The sequence below is a fragment of the Amphiprion ocellaris genome, chromosome 3 (assembly GCF_022539595.1).
Source record: "Amphiprion ocellaris isolate individual 3 ecotype Okinawa chromosome 3, ASM2253959v1, whole genome shotgun sequence".
In the NCBI taxonomy this organism is placed as follows: Eukaryota; Metazoa; Chordata; class Actinopteri; family Pomacentridae; genus Amphiprion; species Amphiprion ocellaris.
This window is the reverse complement of record NC_072768.1, coordinates 2,421,260-2,448,528: the sequence shown is the minus strand read 5'-3', so window position 1 is coordinate 2,448,528 and position 27,269 is coordinate 2,421,260. Positions and strand designations below refer to the sequence as shown.

The window sequence follows — 27,269 nt, the reverse complement described above, 5'->3', positions numbered from 1 at the left end:
AATTATGTCCAACACAAGGACACTGTTGTTGTGATGCACCTTTACCTGTCCACAGCACAACACCTGGTTTGTGCCCAGAGGTTTTTCTTTCTTTTGCAGCGGTTTGGAAGTCACTCAAATACTCAAATCTAGGAAGCAAATTAGGAAAAATAAAATGTGTTGACTGAGAGCTAGTAAGATGGTGCTGTGTTGAAGGACACATAACAAACTAAAGATGTTTTCCTTCAGTTTAACTTGTATATTAATGTTTCTGTTAATAGTTTTAACAAAATGCAAAACTAAACATGAACTTTTATAAAGAAATATATTAAAAATTGCTGTTATTCCAAAGTAATCATCCCTTTGCATTCTGTCATTCAAAAACCCAAAGCAATCTTTATGTGAACAGAGAGCAGGAGACATGTTCATAAATGCAGACTGTAAAGTTGTAATGTCTGTAAGTCAGAAAATGAATCATGTTCAACACCAGGGCATCTGTGATGATGTTGTTGTGATGCACCTTTACCTGTCCACAGCCCAACACCTGGTTTATGCCCAGAGGTTTTTCATTCTTTTGCAGTGGTTTGGAAGTCACTCCATTTCTAATCTTATGCTTTTTAGAGATCTACCAACATGTTTTTTTTTTTTTTTTTTTTAGGGCAGATGCTGATTATTGGTGATTAAGACAGATACTCAATATTTAGAGTCGATAGCAGAGAACCTGTCATTCATACCTAGGCTTCTTCATTAATAAGGTTGACTATGTAAAGTAAAAACAGGAGTGGTTAAATTAGGGCGCTATTGACTAAGATTATTTAGTTTGTATCCTGCAGTTTCATCTGCTGTTCGCTATTTTCTTAATCTTTCACTGTTATATCACTTTTATTGCCCACTAAGGTCCAGATCTTACAGCATTAATAATTATTGCCTTCCAGACTCTGTTTCAGGTTAATCTGCCTTCGAACTTAGTCGCTAGCCGTTTAGCTTCACCTTACCCACTGTGAGAGTAGCTAATTTCTTATTTTGTGGCAGCAACTTGTGTTTCTTGTTCAGTTTTTTTCTGCTTGACATTTCTGAGACCACAGAGTGACAACAGACAGAGAGAGGAGGCTGCATCAGACCTGAAGTAGATCATTTAATCTGTTAAAATAATCGGCAAATAAAAATACAGACACTGATAATGGGAAAAATGGCAAATATCAGCCTCGATAATCAGCCAGGCCGATGATCAGTCTGTCCCTAGTGGGTTTTTTTTGTCTGTTTTTTGGTCTTTGTTGATTTACTGACCTCAACATTAGCTACAATACCCTATTACTCCATCTGACCCAGATTGGTCCATACGTCCATTTAACAGCAGCAGACAGCCTGTGGTTAAATGAAGCAAGAAGGCCCCGACCTGACAAACGTCTCCTCAGGACTAAGACTCTTATCCAGTCCCAGCTGAGTGACGGAGCATTTGTTCTATTGATCTGCAATATTGACCTTTTGTTGGTTCTTGCATTTTACCGTCTTCCAGCTCCGGCGTCTTCTCTCAGGTCCCAGGCTGCTGCTGCTGCTGCTGCTGCAGGCTGGACAGATGTTAATTGGGATGTCTGTTAGGGTCTTTGTGCTCTCATAACTCGCAGTTTCTCTCTCCTGAGATGAGGATGCGGTGCAGAGAAGGAGGGAGGATGTTTGCTTGGTGGCTGACTCAGCACAAGAAAGAAGTGGAGATGACAGCAGTTTGGCTTATTGTACTTGTATAAGTACGGTCCAGAGTGCATCATCCTCTGCAGCTTGTGTCTTAAACTTAGATGTAAGAGCAGCTGTGCGTCAGTCGGATGTTTTGCATTTTTTGTAATCTTCCTTCCTTTCCTAAATGAGTGAAATCTTCTACAATTTCTTCACTCTCTGTGTTCTTCACTATCAATAGATAGATAGATAGATAGATAGATAGATAGATAGATAGATAGATAGATAGATAGATAGATAGATAGACCTTTATTGTCCCCAAGGGGATATTCGTTGTCACAGGCACTGTCAGGTACATAAAAGAAAATCCACATATCAACGGTGTGACAGGCTGTGTCATCGCAGCAGAGCATGCGCTGGACAGTCATACAAGAGGACCCTGAAACTGAAGCAACTAATTCTTTAATCTGTGCTTTTACTGCAATAACACTTATGCACTGATAAATTTACCTGAGGATTACTAAGCCTAATATTTCATACAAATTAGGGCTTGACAGCTGCATTTTTTAAAAGGTCGGTTACAGATTATTGGCAATCAAGAAGGCCGGTACAAATATATTTGCAGTAAAAATGAAAATCTTGGTGTCAAAATTACACACACCTTTTGTTTCACATATATTTAATTAAAGATACGTGTTTGTTGACCGTCTTTTACTCATACAGATAGAGAGAGACGGCTGCATTAGAGCCAAAGTAGCTGATTTTCAAAAACCTTTTGCTTGGAATTAGTTAAAAAAATAAGTGATAAATAGAAAATATAATCAGTCCTGCTGATTTTAAGTTTAGTTTATTTATATTTATATTTTAACTAACATGCTTTCTGTTTTGGTTGAGGAGGGTCTCTTCCACTATAAAATGAAAACTAAATATGCTGCTGAACATTAAATTATGCTTTTGTGTCGGTGTTTGAGCAGTTCAAGAGTTCATAATGAAGATCCAGGATTATTTGAGTGTATTCTAACACCCATCCTGTTTCAAGTGAAGTCATGTTACGATGGCAAAATACCCTTAAAATGCCTTTTCCATTTGGCGCACCATCCTAAATAAACTGTAACTACACAGCATTAACCTAAAAAATCTGAATTTTTGTTGGATTTATGACACTTGGTCAGCATATTAAACCCTTCCTCTGCCTCTGTAGATAATAGTGTGAATGTGTACATGGAAAAGGTGAGGCTGATCCACTCTGCTGTCAGTCTCTCAGAGGGAGAAGTGAATTCCTGTCTAGCTCTGACCCCCCATAACCCTGTGGATTTAAAAACTGCGCTACATGAAAAGACAGAAGGAAGGAAGTCCTCTGCAGGCAGCTCCTGCTGTGTCATGAGCATCTGGATGTATCCCAACTGTCAGATTTCTGCCCAGAGGTTCTGCTGCTGCTGTGGTTGACTCATCTGAGCCTTGGTGGCTCCAGCTGATGTCAAACTGACATGCATATAATAGCAGATGTAGTCTGCAGCGAGGCCTTCAAATGAGAGATGTCTGTAACTAGAGGCTAATGGTTTGTTGGTAACCGTTTGAGGCACTTACTGTAAGGAAATAAATGTACTGGAAGGCGCATTTATCATGTTAGCCTTTCAACTGTGTCCTTTAGTGAATGAGGTCATGATGATTACTGTGTTCCTGAGTGTTGAGTCAGACAGACATTATGAAGCCAAACAGCCTGGTGGAAGACATTACGATGCTAATAAGGTTATTGTGTTATTGCTTTTAGAGGTAAATGTATATGAAGATCTAATTCCCATCCTACTTCTTCCTATATCTGCCACCATTCTTTTGTCTCGCTGCCAATACGGTTATAAAGAGCTCATCTGGAGGACTAATAGCAAAGCCTTTAGTTAAAGCAGTTTGTATGACTTATAATATGGCTGGTGATTTCCCACAGGATTAAAGAATTACTTCTTGGCTATTTTTTTCTGCCTTAGAGGTCCCAAGTAGGTTAGTATGCCAAATGCATTCCGGAGGCCACACCAGCGAGATGTTGACATGCTGCCAGTCCACTGACCCTTGAACACTGTAGCAGAGCTGCAATCTTGCTTTTCCACTTGTGAGAGATGGATGATGGAATCATAATATATTGCAAACACAGGTGTGCAGAATACCCAGTGCTGGTGTTTCAAGTGTAGCAATATCAAACATGGCTGTGAAGCAGTGTTGGTGTAATTTAGGAGTTTATGAGTTTACATAACAGGTGTAGCTCCTGGATGACTTGCATCCTGTACGTGATATCAGCCATGTGTTCAATCTTTTATGTCCAAGTTCCAGTGAACATCTATCGTTTATTGCAGATTAATTGACTTGTATATGGAATTTGCTATCTGTCAGTCTCCTTAAAGGTGGAGATTGTTATTCCTGAGAAAGCTGGTTGAAATTTGACCCCAACAACCAAACTAACATGCTCTCTTCAGAAGCCTCGCTCTCCAAAGTTAATGGACCCGACTGGCCAAAAGAGACAGCCTTGTGTAGCAATAGAAGTGGATGTCAGTGATGAAGCACAACAAACATTTTAATGCACAGTGTTATCAAATGAGTGGCATCTACGCTCACAAACACAGCAGCCAAACCAGAATGGAGGAAAAAAACAGCCAGGGTTAGTTGTTTAAATGGTATTTACTGACTGGGAGAACCATAAAGCCCTCTGAAGATGGCGTCCTTCCTCCGGTGGAGCTGGAGCCAGAGCTGACGGCAGCCCAGGGTACAGTCTAGTCGTCATACCAGTAAAGAGTGGGAGTCTCAGTCTGTGTCTGTTGTCATCAAGCTTGTTTCCAGGCAGAGCAAGGATAGGAAAATAGCATTCACCGACTTAGAGCCTCATATCTTAGTGGGGAATTGGTGGAGAACAAAACAAAGTAAATACAAGATGAGGGACTATTGATTTTAAATTCGTGAGCCGGCTAGAGACACTGCTGGAATAATTGTTGCTTTGTGTCTGCTTAATGTGCAGTTCTCTGCATCTCAGCCCCTTTATTTCTGCCAATCTGGAGTGTTTGGGGGTCTGTTGTGAAATAGAATTGCACTTTAGCTTTATAGTTTTGACTCTAGTGAGACATTTATCACTTCATATAGAACATTTTAAGTTATTAGCTTTGTAAGTTGTCAATAGTAACAGGTTGTCACGGTCCATGTTGGAAAGAAATCTAATAATTTTTCTGTGATATATTGCAGTCTGAAAATGGAATGTAGAATGATTTTGGGTAGTGTATCTCCAGTAACACCCATCACTGTTAGAACTCTTTTAAGCAACATCTACCCACATGGCTATTTAACTTTACTAACAGGAGGATTCTGACAAAGACCTTTTGTATGTCAAATATAACCTTTGGCCGTGTGACTCTATAATAATTGTCTCAGTTATATTTGCACTAACTGCCAGCAGTCATGCTTCGTGAGTGCTGAGTCACATGCACGCGGTATTTTTTTTACCCCCTTTACACTGTAGTTTGTTGTCGGCATCAGTCATCTTATCAACAGTTTGCTTAACCAGACACTGTCTGACACTCCAGACATTTAGAACTGCATATTAATCATTTATATTTGTGCCTTATCGTCTAAATTGTCATTATGATTGGATTTTAATACTAGTCAGTGGTTATTGATGAAGCATTTATCAGTCTACTCATGCTTCCTATACGTCGATGTGACCCTCAACACAGTAAAAGTCCTCTGAAAAGACCATCATGAGTCACAGTTAAGCTGTAATGTAATGTAAACGGTGAAACTTTCACCCATTGAAGACTCTGCAAAGTCTGTAGACCGGGTCTGTCACCTTTCATACCCCATGTGTCTGTACTCTAAGAAATGAGAGACCAGTAGCGCCAGAGGTGTTACCAAGCAGCTGCTGTAGCCGGATAGATTCTTTACACCTATAAACAGCTCGTTCTTTTCAACTGTACGCCTTCAGGAAGAATCTAGCAGCTGCTGAGCCTACAGCCATTAACCTTCCCTCTCCAGTCCGGCCCTTTCACTGCAATAAACCGTCGGCTCTCTGGAGATCACATCATATTTGACGTTGGCTCTCTGCTTGTGTGTGGAGGAGCCTGTAGGGGCCTTGTTATCTAAAGGACAAGAGACAAATTCTTCTCTGGCAGCCCTGATAAAGAATCAAGCCTGCTGGATGTTCTTTTGCTAGAAGAAAGCCTGCAGACCTGCGCTGGCCTTGTCTTTCCTGGACTCCTGGGGTGTTTTTTTCCCCATATCAGGGTGGGGCTGTAGATCTGTCTACAGCTACCACCTGTGATCCTCATTAAAGCACATGTTAGCTTCTATATGCTCCCCGCTTCCCTTGTCCCTATAGCAAGCTGAAGTTGGTCTTATTACTGTAATATTAACATGGGAATATGTTTGTTAAATGTTCTCATTGCCCCAGGAGGCTGTACCTACGTAATTATACTTGTTTGTGTTACACTTGCTCCAGGGACACTGCAGGAGAGTCTCAACCACCTTCTCAACCCCAAATTGAAGCGGCAATTGCCTTTTTTGAGTGGCTGACTAAGTGTGTAAAGAAGCACCTCAACAATTTGGGGAATATGGGTTTTCTTTCTTTCTGATGTGTGTATTGCCTCGACTGTGTATTCTCTTGCAGCCATTTATTAAGACTTGTGACTTCTGCTTTCTTTGGAGTTTATTGGACTCTGGCTTTATGAGCTTTTGCATTTAATCTATCCCTCCACCCCTTGTTTATTTGTATTTATCGACACATTATCTACAGCCAGGCACGTTGAGTTTCCATCCAGCATTTCAAAATCTAATCTGCGCTGCACCTGCCAAGCATGATCCCACTGCCGCCTGCATCTTGTAATAGGTGACGAGGATTAAAGTGTAATTTGGGAGGACTGTTTTCAAGCTTTCTTCTGTTAATGCCGTTACAGCCTGCCTTATGGCTCTGTTTGGGTGTTCAGTTACCGTCCCGCTGCTGCTCTGCACAGTTCCCATAGGAAAGGCCGACCCTCCTCTGGTCCTGGGTGTGTTGGACTGTTTGGGAGAAGGAGGGAGATGAAATGAGTGAGGCTGAGATGAAGGCCACAGTTGCATATTCGCACGCTACTATCTGTTTTTTGGTAGGTTTTGTTTTGAGATGGAGATATTTGCCTTCTAGCCCTACCCTAGATGAGGATACACTTGTCATTTAATTTATTTTCTATGAGTTATTACCTAGTCAAGCAGCTGAACAAAAGAGTGAGTTAGGCAGCGGTAATGTAACGGTGCAAATAGGAGATTTTGTTACAGACTGAGTGAAAGCCAACACTGAATTCAAGTAATATACACTCACTGGCTGAACCTCATACCAGTGAAGGTAAGTTCTCAGCCCAGCTGTCATTTGTATCCCTGCTCTCCCTGCAGCTCCTTCACATCATCACAATTCACATTTTGATGTTTGCAGAAAGGTCAGGATGTCTGCAGGTCCTGACAAAGGCACTAGCCAGGCAGAAATTGTGCTGATTCCCTCGCCTCAGAATCCCCACAGCATCAACCACAACTTGTTTACCATCTGAACTGCTCACAGCTGCGCCCACGCATGGAGATTAGAGGCAGCAAGTGTGGATGTGACAGGATTATGGCTTGTACTGGCTGGAGCTCCCTGTTGCATGTTGTCCCATCAAGGCTTTGCGAGGCAGCCTTTGGGTACTTTGCTCCCGTCAGATGATGTCATGATCATAAAATGAGTTCAAATGAGACACGAATGTTTGTAAATGTGGACAGGATAGATCTCAGATTGAACAATAAAGAGCCAGGTTCATGTGGTTGATTATGTCTTGGATGAGAGTATTTTGGTTCTGTTTTAGATGCTGATCTTTTCTGTATTTTGGCACAAGCTGACACCTTGTTTGCATGTTCTGCACATCTGTAATTCAATTTCTAAACCAAACAAAAGAGACGTAAGTTTGCTAAAATCTGTGACTTTCCCGTATCATGTTATTTCTTCTCGAACAGATGTCAGAATTCCACGTTGCAGCAGAAATCTCCACTATTGTAGCAGCTATTTATAGCATCACAACCACATATTCAGCCTCTCAGCTCTGTCAACACTGGCAAAAAATCTAACACAATGTCAGTAGCAGGAAAATGAGTTGATTTCTCATTCTTTCTTTGCTTATTTCTGCTCTGTTGTTCCATTCAGTCAGGAATTTTTGCCGTTTGCTGAGCCTCTTGGAAGTTTAAACATTAGCTTTGTAATTAATATGGGGAAGTTGAAACAGTGAACAGAGTGTGACTGTAGTTTTGTTCCCATGGCCTACCAAAATAAGAAACATACCCTTTGTGTAATAAATGTGTGACAGACTTACGAGGCCTCCAAGGTTAGTTTTTCATGTCACGCCACAGCTGTTTTTATTCCTGTCCATCATTTTTCATGGATTAACACTCAGAGAGATGTTTGGTTTGGTCATAAAAAAAAAAAATGGAATCGCTCAGATGGACGTTTAAGATACTGTTGGAATGCTTGTTGTAACGTAGGACTAAATCCCATCCAGCTGGTGATTATTTAGATTTACACTTTCCATCTGATTTCTCCTCCATTTTCTCTATATATAAAAATCAGTTGCCTGCATGAGAAATCCTCTCCTCCTTGCCTTCTTGGCTCTCACCTTCTGTCCCACATGCCTCCATTCCACGTCGGTCATGACTAATCCTCAGAGACTCGTCTGTGTTGACTGTGTATTGCCGACTGCTCTCAGATTACACTTCCTAGTTCTCTATGAAGGATGGATCCCAGTAACCACAAACATGCCTCCATCTCGCTGTACGCTCAGGTGTAAAATATACAAATGAACAGCAGAGATAATCAAATGTGGAAAAAACCAGTGTAGATTTTTATGAGTGGCACTATTGATAACACGGAGGCTGTGCTTCAACAGTGTTTTTGCATTTTTCTTTCACCGCCCCTCTTGTGGTTCATTGTATTCATGGCAGCATTACTGCAGTGGCTGCTCTGCTCTGTTGTGAAAGGCACGAAGGTGGGAGAAGTGGCATTTGAGTTGGGATGTAAGAGGGTTTCTAAATCAAATAGCTGTGGCGAGGGCTGGCAGGAATCTCTAATGGACCATGTTTGACACCCAAAGGGAGTCTGAGCCTGTGCCCAGGCTTTAGTGAAGCCGTAAATAATATGAGTTTCATACAAAAGACCCTCTTCATGTGTAAATATGCACTGAGTCACGCCAGAGAGAGACACTTAATTGTTTTTATTGGCTTATCAGAACCAATCCATTTCAAACTCCTTGTCATGGTCGGAGGGAGTTTGATGTAGTTGAGTAAGATTCAGAAATTTAATGCGGATCAAATTCAGTTCGATTGTTTTGGGCAGAATTGAGGATTGTCTTGGCAACGTAACAGAACAGGCCAGGAAAAATATTAATCCTGGAGTACTTCAGTCCTGCAATCACTTTAACCTTTTAGATTAGATCATTTCTGAAGGTCGAGTGGAGGTGGGCGCTGTTGGCTTCTTAGCTGTTCTACTTCAGCTGCTCCAGTTCTGCTGCTTCCCTCTTTATCATGTAGGTATTAAAACTGTTTGTACTAATTCTGTGTGCAAAACTGTAAAGTACTTAATATCCATCGATGGTCTTTTGTTGTTGACATGGAAAGAAGTGAGATGAACAGGACATCAAATATTAAAAGCATACATAAAGCAATAAAAGGAATCCATTAGAGAGATCCAGCATCATTTGCAGGTAGCTCAGTGGTCAGACAGGAAAAAGAGACGTGACACATGGTATCCGTGACGACACACAGGATGCACATGTTCTGCTTCAAGTCGCGGTTCACTGAATCCCAAGACACCACAGAAGTGATAAGTTTGACCGAGAAACATGATGTTTTTCCAGCGTGTGGACTATTAATATGTCAGTCTGTTTAGTGTTTAAGAGAACACAGCACTGGGTTCGTACGGTTATGAGCTTCTGAGCTGATCTGTTACTGGAGTTGGTGAAAATCTGCATCAGTTGTTGGGGCTCAAATGAAGTGCTCAACTGTGCTGTGCAGCTCAACTGTCAGAAGCAGAAGTGATTCAAAAGCCAGATGGTTTGGAGATGGTCTCTGCCAGAGGCAAGTTCAATTTTAGTCAACAAATGTTTGTGCTCTTTGTGCGCTCTGAGGCTTTGTCTGCTACATGAATAGACTCAACTGTGTCCGCTGCTGTAGGCTGAACCTGGATATATGAATAGAGCTTCAGTATGGAGAATCATGTCATGCAAAGGTTCACAATGAGCATATTTACACAGGAACAAATATCAAAGCAAGTGATGCAGCTTTTCATTCTGTTGAAGTCTGATAATATATCATTTTGTTGGTGTTCAGTCATAATGCTCAGAAAGACAATTAAATGTAATTATACTTTAGCTACTTTTCTTCTCCTGTTTTTTTCATGGCACATAACATGATAGAATCACACGGCTCCTGTTCTATCAGACTTAGTTGTGTGGAATTTGACCTGAGGCTGCACTTTCCTACATATTTGTTTGCAGCTAGCAAGCAGAGACGGTGAGCGTCCCTGGCAAAGGTTTAGTGCTTTTGAAATATGAATAAAAGAACACACTTGAAGAAATTACAGTCTGCTGCTTTTTAAGTATGTGTTAAAAGGGCCCAGTTTTATGAATGGACCTCTTTTCCTGCATCATCATAGTGCCTTATTGTTATGCACAGAGGCACAGATCCTTTGATCAGGAAATCGTACTTGGAGGCATCATAATGTCACTACGAGGAGGGATTTTAGCTTTACTGTGTTTGTTTCAAAATTAGGTGACCCACATCAAGACGGACAATTTGAAAACAGTAAATATCTGCCATCTTTGCAGACCTCAAGGTCACTCACATGCCACATTTACGCTACGCTGGCTGCAGCCGTCCGCTCTGTTGACTTAAGCTCTGTGTGTTTTACCATCCTGTTGACAGTCCGTGTTAATGTTTGGAGCAACAATCTATATAAAGGTTTGAAGGGCTGTAGACAGACATTTGTATAGTATGTGATGCTCTAATCAGATGATGAAGAGAAAGATGGTTTAATCTGGTGTGATTACGGAATAATGAACATGTGGCTGTATGTGGACACACTGAAGTATGTTGACACTAATGTGATTCTGTCAGACAGCAGCTGTAGTCTTTATAGCGACACTGACATTTAAATTTACAGCGATATATAAAAACAGAAAGGCTTTTTGCATTTCACTTATACTTAAACGATAGGCCAATTACCAGAATATACATGGATAGATTCTAAGCTACTGTGTTTTTAAGGTGTAATTGATCAAACTTTTGTACTTGTAATTTGTTGTTCTGGTAGATTTTAATATTATTGTGTTGGTCTCGGGCTGCACAGTGGTGTAGTGGTTAGCACTTTCGCCTTGCAGCGAGAAGATCCCTGGTTCACGTCCCGGCTTTCCCGGGATCTTTCTGCATGGAGTTTGCATGTTCTCCCTGTGCATGCGTGGGTTCTCTCCGAGTACTCCGGCTTCCTCCCACAGTCCAAAAATATGCTGAGGTTAACTGATCATTCTAAATTGCCCGTAGGTGTGAATGTGAGAGTGATTGTTTGTCTATATATGTAGCCCTGTGACAGACTGGTGACCTGTCTAGGGTGTCCCCTGCCTTCACCTGAGTCAGCTGGGATAGGCTCCAGCCCCCCCATGACCCTAGTGAGGATTAAGCGGTGTATAGATAATGGATGGATGGATGGATGTGTTGGTCTCCTTTATGCTGCTAAAACTCATCTGACCCAGTAGTTCATGGAGTCAGGACCTCTGGGGATGTTCTGTGGCACCGGGATGGTGGCCGTGGATTCTGTGAGTCCTGTGGGTTGCAGGGTGGGACCTACCTAGATCAGGCTTATCCTGAACCCTCCCACAGATGCTCAATAAGATCTGGATCTGGGGAGTGTGGAACCCAGGCCACTCCTGAGCAGTTTTTGCAGCATGTCGGGGTGCATTGACCTGTTGAGGGTGGCAACTGGCGTCAGGGACTGCTGTTGGGGGGTTGGTGGACTTGCAGTGTTTAGGTGGGTGTTAAATGTCAAACAGCCACATGAATGTGAGGACTCAAGGTTTCCCAGCAGAACGTTGCATTATTACGAGATGACCGATGTTCTTCACTTCACCTGTCAGTGGTCAAAATGTTGTGGCTGATCGCTGCATGTTAAGGAAAAGTGCAACATTTTGTTAGTTTGATTGGAGAGATTGATAGCACTCTCATGTATATACATTAAATAGGAAGCTACAGCCAGAGTATAGTAGACTTAGATTAGCTTAGCATAAAGACTAAAAGTGGAAGAAACTGCTAGCTTGGATTTACCCAAAGGTTAAAAACATCTGTGCTCAGTTTACTAATTCACAGTTTTTGGTAGTTTTTTGCGCCTCATTTGTGCATTTTGCTTAATGCAATAACCTGGAATTAACATGCACAACGTTTATTTCCACATGTATTACTAATGATAGAAAAAAAATTGTAATTTGTAAATTGTACTCCATATGTGTGCCCTATCTGCTCTGTGTAAACATAGCCTGCAGTTCAGCCTTGTTCAGTTAAAAGGTCCCTAAATTTTGGTCATGTGATTGTTGGTCAGGCCTGCATCACCAATGGCTTTACTGTTATGGAGAGGAGGACAGCATTTTAATTTATGATTTTATTTTACAGGATGTGATTAGTTCAAACGCTTTATTTTTGTCACATTTTGAAACGAGACATTTAGAATAAAGAATTGTTGATATCATATAATTCTGTTGGAAAAGGATGTCACAAATGAATTGCAGTTTCTTGCCCTGATAAATGGTATAATTGTAGTGAACTTTTATTTATTGATTCATTTGTTATACAAACACAAAAGCTACAGTGTTAACGTGACAGTTTGAGGTTTTTCATGCATCTGTTTCCTTGTTTATGCTCTTTATGCTCATCTATGCAAACTGTCTCTTAGCAACTGTTCAGGTAACCCTAACCCTAACTCTCAACAAGAAAGGAAATAAATGTTTTCAAGCTAGAAAACTACGCCTGCATAGCTTTGTCATCTGTTTTTTATTTTCTTGCAGATGGTTGTGATCACTTCATAACTGCTGGTTTAAGCGTTTGAGGCCAAATATTTTTTCAGGACTGATGCAGTCAAAATTAATATCTTGGTGTCAAAATTAAGAATAACACAAACTACAACACACAAAAGTACAAATACGGTGAGACGGCTACATCAGAGCCAAAGCAGTTTCAAAAAGTTTAATTTTATCTAGCATTAAAAATATACAGTAACAATAATAATGAAACAAAATAGCAGTAAATAATACCGTTAATTGGATAACGACCAAATATCTGTTCTGATAATCAGCCAGACCACAAACTTGGCCAACTCTTATTAAACGCTGCACACATAATGACTAACAAATTATAGATAACTATGAGATGACTATCCTTCTTTTGTTGCCAGTGTGATCTTTTTTACAGCCTCCAGGCATGTCATGAATGGACCACACCTGCTGTGGCATCGCTCTGTAATTAGTATTATGGTGCCGGTCTTATCTAACCATTTTCAGCAACTATCAAGTGGGATGATAATGTAATGATTAACTATCAAGATTAAAGAGGAAATCATCTTAAGGCAATCAGGAATAAAAGATGAGCAGAGTCATAAAACGGTCAAATCCAGCTGTTTTTATTTAGGTTTTTAGAATGGTAAAGTCGGTCTGATGCAAGTTACTAAATGTTCTGTTTGTACATCCGTTGACCCGATCAGGGATTATACTGCGTTCTGCACTCCATCCTGCTCTCTGTCAGAGTTATTCACTGCCTCCACGGCGGGTAAAGATTTACTCAACTCGTCCACCTCAAAGCCTCTGGCTTGTTTTTCACTGACCTGATCTCTTCTTTCATATTGAAAATTACATGTTTTCGCTGACATATTATTGTCTATTCTCTCTTGCTTTTTATTTATATGTTTTTTTTAAAGTGTGTGACTTTGATCCTGGAATGAAAATGAAATTAGAGACAGGCAAACTTAACAAATACAAATATAGAATCCCAGATGTTTTTGCACTGTAACCAATTAGAGGAAAAAAATAAGCAAAACAACAACAGTGATTTAGCTTTACGTTCTTTTACGATGTTCTCGTAAGTTGGGAACATGATATTTTAAAGCCTGTTGTTTATCGCGTCTAAAAACGACCGTGTTTACACAAAAGCAATGCTGTCAAACTTGTAGCCTAGTGGCCTAATCTCCCCGTCTATTTTTAGATTAGTGTATGATGTAATACGAGCAGTAAAGAGCAAAGGCATGCTGTGTATGTGTGTGTACATATGGCGGGAGTGTTGTGTGTGCGATGGTTGGCATGCATGTGTGTAATTCTGTGAATATGTGACATCCTCCAGCTCATCCAGATGTCAGCAGAATCTGGATCTGGAGAAGGAGCCAAAGCTTTCAATCCACTGGAAATAGCTTGGTTGGAATTTTGAAATTTGAATAATGATTTGGAAAACCATGATTTTTCTTTTATCCAAGTATCAATCAGTCCCTCCAGGATTTCGCCGGCTTATTTCGAGATTGTTGCGGCCTAAAATGCTTGAATTCACAGCAGCTTTTCTAAAAAGTTGAGATGTTTTAATCGCATTTGTTGCAATGAAATTGCGGGAGACAGTGACAGTTGCTAAAAGTTGCATTTTTTTCAGCTTTTAGAACATGTTTCTACATTTTAATTGACATTTTTTATTCCAAAACTAATTCTTTAACGCTCCAACCCATTTCCACCAGCTGGCACACCATGGTGGGAAACTAGCAGCAGCCAGATACTGGTTTAGCATGAAGTGGTTGATAGATTTATGATGATGTTTAAGTACTTTTGAGGGGCCAAACAATTTATTCCTAGATTTTGACAAACCTGGTGCGTTCTTATGGTTGCACATACCACATGATTGAGAACTGTGACTAACATACCGGCTCAGTTTTGGTTTAGAAAGAACCTTGAAATTTTTCTTTATCTCTTGTACTATGGAAGACCCCCATCACCTGCTAGACACTAAAGAAATCCAAGCTTGGATGCAGCCCAGTCTGCAGCTACACCTTAAGTGCTTGCAGAGGTAAACATTTTTCTATTTGCCTTGCCTGTTTCTAATCATACAGTCACTATTATTGATCAGAAAATTATGGACCATTGATCAAGCCATTCGTACTGAATGTCGGCCTTTTCCTTTGACGCTCAATCAATCAGAGCATTTGATTTTTTGTGTTTGGTCAGAGTTGATGTTGTTTAATCTCTGCTGTCATACAGAGAGACTGGTGCTCGCCAGTATTTTGCCATCTGTCACTAAGCGAGGATGTGTATGCACATACCAAATCACAGACTTTTACCTAACTTCTGCAGCTGCACACAGCACCAACAGTTTTTTTTTTGTTTGTTTGTTTTTTTTTTTTAAAGAAACAATTTGTAACGTTGAAGTCGAGTCCTGCTTGTTCACCCATAGAAGAAATAATGTGTCTGGGTTTCTAAATGGCTGGTTTGGTGAAGGGTTCTTTTCTGTCTGAGCTGGCACTGCTGCCTTCAGCCCTGATCCTGACACACCGAGGCAGAGCCAGACTCAGAACCGGCTGTTTTCACTGCAATGTGGAGTTGGCAGGGTGTGAAAAGGAGGCCAGCTGACCTCTGTACCTGCCTTCCTTTCATCATGTGTTGCCACTGGGACTGGGACTGCGTTGGTTTTCATGAAGTAGCTCGACATCCTGGACACTGGAGTACAAAGCTCAAGCTTTCATAGAGCAATGGGCTGGTGTAAATATTGGATTTATGTGTGTTCCTCAGGATTTTAGTAAATGAGTCGTGCCTTCAGATCTACACAAACAGTTAGATCCTAAACATGAAAATGTTTCCCTCTTTGTAACTGATTTCTGCATGATGGATATTAAAGATCTCCTCCAATGAAAGTCAGATTTCGGTTAACATCTCCATATGGTTTTTTTTTTTTTATATGTTGGAGAATATATATTGAGCAAAATAAGCAGTCAACACAGTGGCTAAGAGGTAAAGTTGTACGTATTTGTGCAAAAAAGTCTTTATGTGCGTGCCAAATGTATGCAACCACTCCGCATGCATCCCCTCATAGTTCTGGTAAATGCAGATCAACTAGACCAAATAATTAAATTCTTCAGTTTGGAAACACTATGGTTTCTCAGTTACCTACAATAACAATAGACAGAGACATTTGAATCTGACAAAAGCTATAAGCTGGTATTGTTCAGCTGTGAGCAAGTATGTAGTGGTACAAAAAAAAAAAGAATACCGTGCAAACCGGGCTCCCTGTGGCATTTAAGTAGCCTCTTGCTAACAATTCACACTGGACAGAGCGAAAGTAAGCACAATACGTAATTTTAAAGCAGCAGATCTGCAACCGTACTCTGTTGTCAGGAACACAGGTTTTAGGCTTTAATGAAACATGATATGTATTTTCTTTTATTCAACATAATATTTGTGCTGCATAATAGTGTGAAGCTGGAAGCTGCTAATATGAATGCAACTACACAAAGGTTTAGTATTCGAAAATGGATGTTGTTTTGGGTTTATTTGAAAGAATATTTATTTAAATACATTTATTTTGTAAATTTCATTTTTAATTTGTAGGTTGCAGCAGTATTGATAGGCAAAGAACCAATCACATCAATTTGCAGTGTGGCTCTTTCCATATCATTATTATTCTTCAGAACTCGTTTCCTGTTCAAACATTTAATTATTCCAGTATTGCAAACTGTGTAGTGTATAGTTGGTTCACAGTGTATGAGCAGAGTTGTAGGTGAGCTGGTGTGATCGAGCTGTAAAGGGGTGTGTGGAAAAAGAGACGGTAACTTCACAGATCTGCATGTTCTAAAGGAGACTACAGGGTAGAGTTGCATCTAAGGCATTTTAAAGTACGAAAGGCATTAAAAAATGTTGTTTTGATACACAGTGATTCATTTTTATGGGTTTATTATTGCCTGGAGAGGGAGTTTAAGTTTATATCCAGCTGATAGTCAGCATGGCGTGAAGCAAGCTAACTACATCTAACAAAATATTACACAATATATCTTGTAGTCGGTACAGAAATGTGTTAGAGAGCTCCAAAGCTTTGTTTCATTACAACACTGTTCTATGCTGCTTCTAAGCTGACAGCCGTCTGATTGTATGCTGACATTTACCTTACAGACATGAGATTGTACCAGTGTTTCTTCGAAAATGTCAAACTATTTATTTACATTTTCTTTCTTTTCCTAATCAACACTATTTTTTCTAATGGACACTATTTCTTAATCTTTTTTTAAATGTAATAATATTTGCTTCCATAAAGGATCCTATTTGCTGCACCAATGTAAATGTCAAACAAGCAAGACAAGTTTCTGCATGATCGCCCCAGAGATCTAATGCAAAGCAGAGACCCTGCTTGGCTGAAAAATGTATGAAGCAGCAAACAGACCAGAACAATTTACCCTTTTGTGTGTCTCTGTGTGCAGTCATCATCACCACTTTTGTTCAAACGCTTTGTGTGATTTCTTTCATCCTCTTCTTCTCCATTATCTCTCTTTTATACTTGTGCTGATGTTGGGTAAAGCTGACGTCAAGTACAGTCGGAGTTAGACGGTGGACCCATCAAGACATTCCAGTTAGAACAGAAGCTACAGGACATTCGCCCTGGGGGTTACAAAACATAAAACACAAGGGTTTACGGCTGCATTTCATAGCATGTAAAAACAACAGTGAAACATCCATGTATAGTCTGTAAAATTTCAAGTAAAGTCTGGCTTGTTCAAAGACTCCTACTAGTGCCAGATGGGTTTCTTGAATAAGCAGGATTGTGTGCTGTTTTCCAGTGTTTCGGGATGTGTCTGGAGTCTGTCTGGAAGGATTCTGTCTATACACTTGTGCCCTGTGTGTTTCCTGTTTGGCTCGCTGTGGGTTCAGTGGTCTTCCTGTGTCCAGCAGCTTCATTCCTAGACAGATAGGAGGTTGTTTGAGGTCATGTCACTGCAGAGGAATGACAGCGACACCCTAAATTGCCTTTTCTTTATCCTCAGTTGCTGCTTTCATGCCTTGCTGACCATCCATCATAGATTTAGTTGTTTAGTTAAAGCGGTTTCAAGCCCATTTCGATAAGAGGGCACCAAAAGAAGAAAGAAGTCATATGTATCCTTAGCTTGTTTCCTTCCACTGTAATGAAGTTGACATAGTTTTTAATTACAGTTTCTCTTTCTGTTGGATCACAATGTTGATATCATTCAAACATTCACGAGCTGTAATCTTGGAAGAGTCTTTGAGCTTGATTGCTACATGTGATGATGCTTTATACAGTGCAGAATTATCTCATGTGATTCCCTCTGTTTACCTTTGTTCCCTCTCTGTGATAGAATGAAGATGCCTGAGGCTGGGAGTTAAAGCCCTCTGCCAGAGTGAGGGTGTTCCAGGGTTGGAGCTGGACCCAGAGACCCCTGCCTGGGGCAGGGTGAAGGGCCCTCACAGCCCTACGTGAGCCTGGACCATGGGGGATGGAGGTGCCGGTGCAGCTGGAGGAGATGGGGTGAACCTGTCCCACATCCTGTTCGACAACTTCGTCCAGGCGACCACATGCAAGGGCACACTTAAGGCCTTCCAGGAGCTGTGTGACCACCTGGAAGTCAAGCCCAATGAGTACAGGGTCTTCTATCACAAGCTCAAGTCCAAACTCAACTACTGGAAGGCCAAGGCGCTCTGGGCCAAGCTAGACAAGAGAGCCAGCCATAAGGAGTATAAGAAGGGCCGTGCCTGTGCCAACTCAAAGGTGAGTCTGCATTAGTAGAAACCTGATGATTCATTTAAAGCTGCATCAGGTGACTTGACGCTGGTTCCACTTCCCTGACAGCCAACAGACTGAACAATTTGATCCTTAGTATTGAGGAATCATGTAATTTGATGCTCATGTTTGCTAATCAGACTGTAGTGTGGTTGTTTTTTTTTTTTTTTTTTTTATGAATGGATGCTTTGACTTAAACATTTAATTTATTATGTCCTATGAGTTGCAGTGTATTTAACTGACCCTAAAATAAAGGCTGAGTCTGATAAGTTCACTGTCTGTTGACAAGATGATGTCAGATGTTAGTTTGAATGACCTTTGATTTACCAGTAATGTTCACTCACAGTCACCAGAGAAATATAATTTCCTTTGGATGAATTAAGTTGTTGGTTAATTTATTTTAATTTAGCTTATCTTCGTTTATAGTAGTGGTGTAGTATGATATCTTACTGTACCTTCTTGTTTGTTCTGTTATTTTATACAGTACCTAACTAGCTTATACCTGGACCTGTTTTGATACAAATGTAGTAAACTGCCCATAAATTGAGCTCAGCGGAGTGTAATTGTATTAACGCTGTACATTGCAGCCAAACTCCCTGTGACTTGTTGACTTCTATAATTCTTTTTCACCATGTGGGGGATATTTTTGCTGTCAGACACTTTTGACATCTCAAATGCAGTTGCTGGCATAAACTGTTTTCACACATGGCTGCTAGTTTCAATAATTTGACATGAATGCAGCTTAAAAGCAAGTTAAAGAGCTGCATTAGAGGCTTTTTTCCCAAGAAGGTGGAATGTGAGATGCAAGTGGTAACATGGGGTTTTCAAGTTGTAGTCTGAATAGGTGAGTTTGTGGTCTACGTAGAGAAAGATAGACAGAGTTGGACTTTCCATGTTCGTGGTTGACATCCTTTTTTAAGCTTTGCACCTCTCTGTGCTCAGTGTCTCATCATCGGTGCGGGGCCATGTGGCTTACGTACAGCCATCGAGCTGGCTTTCCTGGGGGCCAAAGTGGTTCTTCTGGAGAAGAGAGATGCCTTCTCCAGGAACAATGTGCTGCACCTCTGGCCCTTCACCATCCAGGACCTCAGGGGCCTCGGGGCAAAGAAGTTCTACGGGAAATTCTGCGCTGGTGCTATCGATCATATCAGTGAGCAGGCGGAGCAATTTGTTGTGTTGCCATCATATTGGAAGATGGAATTGTTGGTTTACAGTTAATGTCTTCCTCAGGTATTCGTCAGCTTCAGCTAATGCTGCTCAAAGTGGCTCTCCTGGTCGGCATCGAGATCCATGTCAACGTAGAGTTCAAGGGTCTCATTGAGCCCCCCGAAGACCAAGAGACTGAAAGTAAGGGAGTAAAGCTGCTGCTAGGAAAGCCCGAGGACACCGAATGGAAAAGGAGCGTGTTTTGTCATATTTGTCAAAGGCTCTAAGCCTCGCTTTGTTGATGCATTTCTCTCTCATTACACATGTTCTGTGTTCTCAGGGATCGGCTGGAGGGCTGAGGTCCACCCCAGGACACACCCTGTCAACGAGCTGGAGTTTGATGTCATCATTGGAGCAGACGGAAGAAGAAACACACTACCAGGCAAGTTTGCATGTCCAGACTGGGAGAGCTGCAGCAGGCATGCAGTTTTTTCCTTGACTAAACAAGGCAAAGCACAAACAGTATTATTTGTTTTCCTAAGTGGACTTGGAAGTTAGTCAGAGCGATTATGATCTCACTAGTGTACAGCTGCGGTTGGGCGTCTCACCTCACTCCATTCCTCGTGTATGAATGAACATTTGTGCACATCTGTGCATGTGTTTGTTTGTGTCTGGCTGCTACATTCACCTTCAGAGAGTGTTTGCTCTCCTGGCAGAGCAGAATAGGATATTGTTGAATTGGCTTTCTGCTTCCTTTATGAGTGCTGGGGCCTCACACACTGCCACACTGGCAAAGGGAACCCCTGTGGACTAGAGTACCGTGACCTCTCTGTTCTACTGACTGCTGCATCAGTGGAGGGAAGCTGCAGGCTTCCCCTGGGATAACCAATAACCATGAAGCACACTCACATAGCTTGGAAACACTAGAAAGCTGTTTCTCATGATACAGAGCATCTGGTTGTGTTTACAATGAGCATTTGAAGGTTTGATATGTTGTAAAAGCAAATATATGTTAATAAATTGACCTGGTTTTGTGATTTGAGTGTTTACTATCCTGACTTTACGGCCTTGTCTGTTTCCTCGTGTCTTCTTACTTCTGCCTGCAGGGTTTCGGCGTAAGGAGTTCCGAGGCAAGCTTGCCATCGCCATCACTGCTAACTTCATCAACAGGAACACAACAGCAGAGGCAAAGGTTGAAGAAATCAGCGGTGTGGCCTTCATCTTCAATCAGAAGTTCTTTCAAGACCTCAGAGAAGCAACAGGTCTGTTAGAGCTCCATCGCTATAGAGGGATTTTATGCTCTTTCTCCAAATATAACTGTATTTTATCAGACATTATGGTACGGCTTAATACATACAGACTGTTGTTTTTTTTTTTTGGTATTGATAATTATTAGAGCTCAAGTTATTTCCTGCCCAAACATAGATGTAAATAGGACACATAATTTGTCCTTTGATCACAGCTCTGAATTTTGTCAGCTCACCCAATTAAAATACTTAGGTTTGAAGCCAAGCCTGCCACAGTTTATCGCTGACATGACAATGTCCCCGCCGCTTTGCTTGTGTGCTGTGAGTCGCGTAATTGCCGCTCTTGTCCTCAAACGATGACAAGACGGTTAGCTTCGGCAGTAAGGAAAGCAATTGTGTTTCGCGTGTAACAATATGTCTTTCTTTTGCTCTTTTTTAGGTATTGACCTGGAAAACATCGTCTACTACAAGGATGACACGCATTACTTTGTGATGACTGCCAAAAAACAGAGCCTGCTGGAGAAAGGAGTCATTCTGCATGTGAGTGATCAGAGTGTGGAGCTCAGTGTGGTTTGTGTGTTAGAGAGGCAATTGTTGAATCTCATTCTGCCTCTCTGTAGTAGACATAAAAGCTGCATGCAGACCAACAAAATCAGAAGTCTCTTTCTTGTTTTTTTTTGCCTTTCAGTCTTTTATTCTTTCTGTGATTTTGCCTGGTATTTGTCTAACGATGTAACCAAGCCAACAGTGTTCAGGAACAAACTCAAGCACTTGCTGAGTATTTGTGTCCTCGCTATATTCGGTAGTTTCCTTTCCCTGGCTGCTTTACACAGGAAACCGGAAAAGGCCTTTTTGCATGTCTGTCTTCATGTAGAGACATAACTGAAGGTGTGCTACGGTTGCGTGGTTGCTTTTAGCTTCTAAATGCCTTAGATGTGTCAGAAATGAGTGTGTTTGTAATTACAGTCCTCAGTCTTCAGACAATCTAAGCTGTCTCGTGTACGCAGTAATCCTTCATATTTTGGCTGTCCCTATGCATGTGTGCGCAAGTCTGTGTGTGTTTTCATGGTTAGCTGATGACATTAATGAGGTTTTGGTATACACACTGAATTTCAAAGCCTGGGGGGGATTTGGATTATGTAGGCATAATTTACTGTTATTGAAACTTGTGGAAGTTCCCCTTTAATTCAGTTTCCTAGACGGATCCTTTTATAGCAGTAAAAAATGACTTTGCTTGCCCTTTGTGAAAAGGACAGAGGAAGGGTGGGCAGAACGGAGGCCAGTCAGCACAGTTCAAGGCAGAACTACGCGTCAGAAAACAACCCTGGTTCATATCTTCCACCACCCTGCCCTTCCCCTCAGCCACCGTATTACCACTGGCCTCGCGTTGGGCAACCAGGGAGCTTGAAGATGGAAGAATGTACCTCCTGCTGCCCTCTATGAAAACATGTCACTTTGAAAGCACGCAGTGATTTGATGCTACATGTTAAGAGACTTATGAGCAGCACAGTTCAGTCCAATGCAACTTCAACTACAATGTAATTTTAGCCAAATTCCATACAGATTCGTACTATACAAGACCATACAAGAAATTTATCACGTCTTTTTATAGTGTCACTTTTTATGAACCTGTAAACCTCTGAACCCTAAGCATTTTCTGGGCATTTTTTTTTGTTTTGTTCGTATCACTTTTTTACTCGTCTCATTTTTCACTGCATCTCTATGGAAATTACACAGTTATGGCTAGAATTAGAGAGAAATCAGAGAAGGTGTTTTTGCAGCATGACAGTTATAATGCCATAAATTGTAAAAATAGAGTTAACAAAAGCTGGATTTCTTGAATTACTTATTTTGCAAAAAGTGATAAAACTTGGAATCAGCCTGTACAAAGTTTTCTCCCACAGGTTTTATCAGTTCATGGAAAAAACACAATGACTCTACATACATATAGATATTTTATGAATTACATGTTTTTTTTCTTCTATGCTTGTATCCTATCTATTCTATGTAAGCACAGCCTGCAGGTCATTCCAACTCAACCAAAAAGTCTCTGAATTTTTTTCATGCTACTGTTGATCATAGCTGAGTCATCAATGGCTTTCAGGTTGCACCAAAGAGGACAATTTTTTTTGTTTTTGACAGAATCTGGTTAGAGCAAAGTGTTTATTTTTGGCAGATTTTTAAAATAAAACATGTAGAATGACGATAATTTGAAAAAAGATTGTTTATTTTACAATTTCGACTGTTTTTACTGAAAGAAAAGAAATGTTGCCCTATATTGCATTACCAGATAAAGACTTTCCCATTAGTTTAGCTGACAAACTGTAGAAAATAGATTCTAACTTAAATGCACTTAACATAAATTCCCTGATATGAATAGCCATGGTGCTGGAGTAATAAAAGTTTTCCAAGTGTCCTGACATAGAAAATAAAGGACTTGGCTGGACCTTCTCTCTTGGTTTATGTGTGTCTGTCAGGAGTGTTATGTTTCATTATTTATATATGCACATCTTTAACTTTCTGTGACACTTCCCAACATGTTAAGTTTGAAAACTGTTGCTACTTCAACAACTGTTCCATCACATTTCTCTCCACATCCCTGCTTTTATTGTTTTATATGTTGATGCCATTTGTTAAAAATTAAACTCCCCCCTTTCTCCTGCAGGACTATGCTGACACAGAGCTCCTGCTGTCCAGAGCTAACGTAGACCAGGCTGCCTTGCTTTCTTATGCCCGTGAGGCCGCGGACTTCTCCACCAACCACCAGCTGCCCACGCTGGACTTTGCCATCAACCACTACGGTCAGCCTGATGTAGCCATGTTTGACTTCACCTGCATGTACGCCTCAGAGAACGCCGCCATGGTGCGCCAACGCAACGGCCACAAGCTGCTGGTGGCGCTGGTGGGCGACAGCCTGTTGGAGGTGAGAGAGACGGAAGATGTTGAAGGATTTCAACATTACAAGTTCAGTTTGTTGTTTAAAAGTCCAGTGTGCTGGATTTAGGGGGGCGTATTGATAGAAATTTAACATAAATTCAAATTTTTGTTATCATTGGTTTATTATTATTATTATTATTAATAATAATAATAATAATAATAATAATAATAATAATAATAATAATAATAATAATAATAATAATAATAATAATAATAATAATAATAACTTTTTTTCCAAAGTGCTTTACAGGCTGGCCAGAAAAGAAAAGGATACTTAGAAAGACCATTGACCAACAAAAGGCCGGTCAGTTCAAACAGAAAGAGAAACACTAGAGAGGCAGAAATGAAGAAGTGGAGTTAAACATGGCAAAAGATTTTCAAAATGAATCAATACAACAACACCAGATAAAATAATAAAAGAAAAAGGGAAAAGAAGAAACAGAATAAAAGAAAATAGAGGGTAAAACCATAAACAAAAGGCGAATAATAATGATAACAATACTAGTAATAAATAAGTAAAATAAATAAACTAATAAAATGTAGAGTAAAATTAATGAAGAAAATTCAAAATACAATAGTTTAGAATCTCCTGAACATAAAAATCATTGTGTTTTCATTACCTTAAATTGAGCCCTATATATGTCTGGAGATCCGGGAACAGACAGAACAAATGCTGATTCATGTTCTTAGAGACCACCAGAGTACAGGGTGTCCCAAAAAAAAAAGCGGCATCATTTGAGATGTCCACATCGGAGTGACTACGTAGTCAGGAGAAATGATACTTAATAGGATTCATTTTGGACATAAAATGTTTTATTCTACAAATTTCAGATGAACAATTCTGGGTAAGTCATTTTATAATGTTCCAAAGTTCTTACAAATGTTCTATGTATGCGCCGCTTCTGAAACTTCTGAAACTGCTGGCTGTCCAGATCCTTTTTTCTGACACAACCAGCCTTCCTCTTGAAACTTCTTATGCCACGTCTTGTTTATGAAATTTTCTGACAAATTCACGTTGTGCATTCACAGTTGTCTGAGTTTGGGCGTACTTCAGTACACAGAATGTCTATTCCTGAAAGCAGAAAAGTAAAAAGTGATTACACTTTTTTTGAGCAAAAGGAGCAAACTGATTTTAAACAAACTATTAGGTGATGAAATGATGTCAGATTTTTTGGGACACACTGTAGATTCTCCTACATTGTTGGAAGGCGAGGGCTTTTCGGTCGGTTGCAATCTGTAACTCCACCTGCTAGATGCCACCGAATCCTTCTCTCTGCTGCTTTAAATCTTGTCTCAAAGTTGTGCTGCTTTGTGTTTTTTATTTTTTTAAATCCTCTGCTCCTCTGTGGCCATATTTGGTTAATGAATGTGGTATTGTCTGCAGCCCTTCTGGCCAATGGGCACTGGCATCGCACGAGGTTTCCTGGCAGCCATGGACTCGGGCTGGATGGTGAAGAGCTGGGCGCAGGGAAAAACCCCTCTTGAGGTGCTGGCTGAGAGGTGAGGATGTGGAAACACTGATGCACACACAACAAGACTGCACACGGGCAGCTGTGCACATACATACTCTCTCTTCAAACACACCCTTTTATCTGTAAGTGCTTTTCTAGGAAACGTGCCTGTGTATGATTTGAAGCCTCTCTCCCACCTCGGCTAGTACTAATGGGATAAGAGGCTTTCATACGGCCTCAATGGAATGTGACTTCACAGCTCTGTAGTAACTCTCTGTGCCCTTTGGTAATCATCTTAATATGATTCATGAATGTATTAATATAGCATCCTGCTGTATATTTGCCAGGTCAGTATATGGAAAGATAATAACATTTTTCCTCTGTGCTTTAGGGAGAGCATATACCGCCTTCTGCCTCAGACCACACCGGAAAACGTCAGTAAGAACTTCAGTCAGTACAGCGTGGATCCGACCACACGCTACCCCAACATTAGCCTTAACTTCCTCAAGCCCAGCCAGGTGAGTATGAGCACCGACAAACCACAAAAAAAGCTTTATTATCATCTGGAAACAGAAATGTAAATGTCAGTTAAGCTCTTGGTTTGTGTTTTATGCTTCAGTATTTGTTTTGTTTGTGTAGTACGATGTATATGGAATCTAAGACTCTGTATGTTGCAGGTGCGGCACCTCTTCGACACCGGGGAGTGCAGAGAAATCCGCATTGAAATCGAGAATGTGATCAACTCATCGACACCCAAGCTGGCCAGGAATGGTGTGTATTTTTTCGGCTTTATCTACACAGACAATAGGAGGCTATTGTAGTCGTGCCAGAAGACATTTCTTAATGTGCTGATTGATGAATGTGGGATTTGCTGCAATCACTGTTGGTGAAATGTAATAATCCACTATTTTCACTCCAGACAATTGCCTGCTTGACAAGCAGTTGCAAGGTAACAGTCCAAATGCATGGTGTTGCTTTTACAGGGATTCCTAATAGTTTTAATGGTTTTGAAGCCTACCTGCTGAGTGAATAATATCCAAGGAATAGCGGAATGGTTGAATTTATGATTGCGTGTGAACTTTCTTTGCGTGTACTAACTCAGTCATTCAAACAACATTTAAAGTCACTTGTAGATGTTTTAAAGGTTTCCTGTGAGTTCTGCATCCTTTCCTAACCCCTCGTTTGCATCCTCTTCTCCTCACATCTGTAATATTTCCACATCTTACGGTTTAATATTGGCTGGTTGTAACTGTTACTAACGTGGATTATGAGGTCATAGATGACAAACTTTACGATGCTGTGCTCAAGTCCATGAGATTGCCCAGAAAGACACATGTAATGCAGCCCAGAGACGGTCCATATTACTTTCCATGTTTAATCCAGATTCTGGCCTCTTTAACATCGAGCCTTTAATTTTCTCTTTTCCACTCCAGAATCCATAGCTCGATCCAGTAAACTGCTCAACTGGTGCCAGAGACAAACGGACGGATACAGGAATGTCAACGTAACGGACCTCACCATGTCTTGGAAGAGCGGCTTGGCCCTGTGCGCCCTCATTCACCGATACAGACCCGATCTAATGTGAGTGTAAAGCAAAAAACACACAGATTAGTACAGATGGAATGAGTGGAGATGGAAAATTTGCTTTGTAGCTTGTAAGCTTGTGCAAGCTCTGCAGTGTGTCCCGTTGTGGTTGGAGCGAGAGGGTTAAAGCTGCTGTGGTGCCCAGAATGACTGGCCCTGCTGTGCTTATGTGTTTGTTGGTTGCAGATGATGTTTATTGTCTGGTTGGGACCTTGGTTTTGGACTGTATATCACTGAAATGAGGTGACAGCTACCAGTCATAATAGCCCCTTGGGTCTCTTATAGGAGCCTTCCTCATCTCCCTCCACCCTCTCCCCCAAAGCACACACACACACACACACACACACACACACACACACACACACACACACACACACACACACACACACACACACACACACACACACACACACACACACACACACACACACAGACATGTAAACAC

At 40.8% G+C, this 27,269-nt stretch overlaps 1 protein-coding gene across 37 annotated transcripts in view; it reads left to right on the top strand.

Moving 5' to 3' along the window:
• mical3a (microtubule associated monooxygenase, calponin and LIM domain containing 3a) overlaps positions 1 to 27,269 on the top strand; it is a 93,280-nt gene that overhangs the window by 26,471 nt on the left and 39,540 nt on the right. For 29 of the 37 annotated variants that reach the window (XM_055008904.1, XM_055008911.1, XM_055008897.1 and 26 more), the window contains 12 exons: positions 18,038 to 18,447; positions 19,402 to 19,609; positions 19,690 to 19,806; positions 19,946 to 20,047; positions 20,712 to 20,867; positions 21,292 to 21,392; positions 23,518 to 23,775; positions 25,174 to 25,289; positions 25,632 to 25,758; positions 25,918 to 26,011; positions 26,160 to 26,189; positions 26,674 to 26,821. In XM_055008904.1, coding sequence (XP_054864879.1) covers positions 18,169 to 18,447; positions 19,402 to 19,609; positions 19,690 to 19,806; positions 19,946 to 20,047; positions 20,712 to 20,867; positions 21,292 to 21,392; positions 23,518 to 23,775; positions 25,174 to 25,289; positions 25,632 to 25,758; positions 25,918 to 26,011; positions 26,160 to 26,189; positions 26,674 to 26,821 — 1,736 coding nt within the window. In that variant the 5' untranslated portion in view covers positions 18,038 to 18,168. Of the gene's footprint in view, positions 1 to 18,037; positions 18,448 to 19,401; positions 19,610 to 19,689; positions 19,807 to 19,945; positions 20,048 to 20,711; positions 20,868 to 21,291; positions 21,393 to 23,517; positions 23,776 to 25,173; positions 25,290 to 25,631; positions 25,759 to 25,917; positions 26,012 to 26,159; positions 26,190 to 26,673; positions 26,822 to 27,269 lie in introns of those variants that run through there. The other 8 variants (XM_055008923.1, XM_055008879.1, XM_035953392.2 and 5 more) reach the window with 2 other exon arrangements.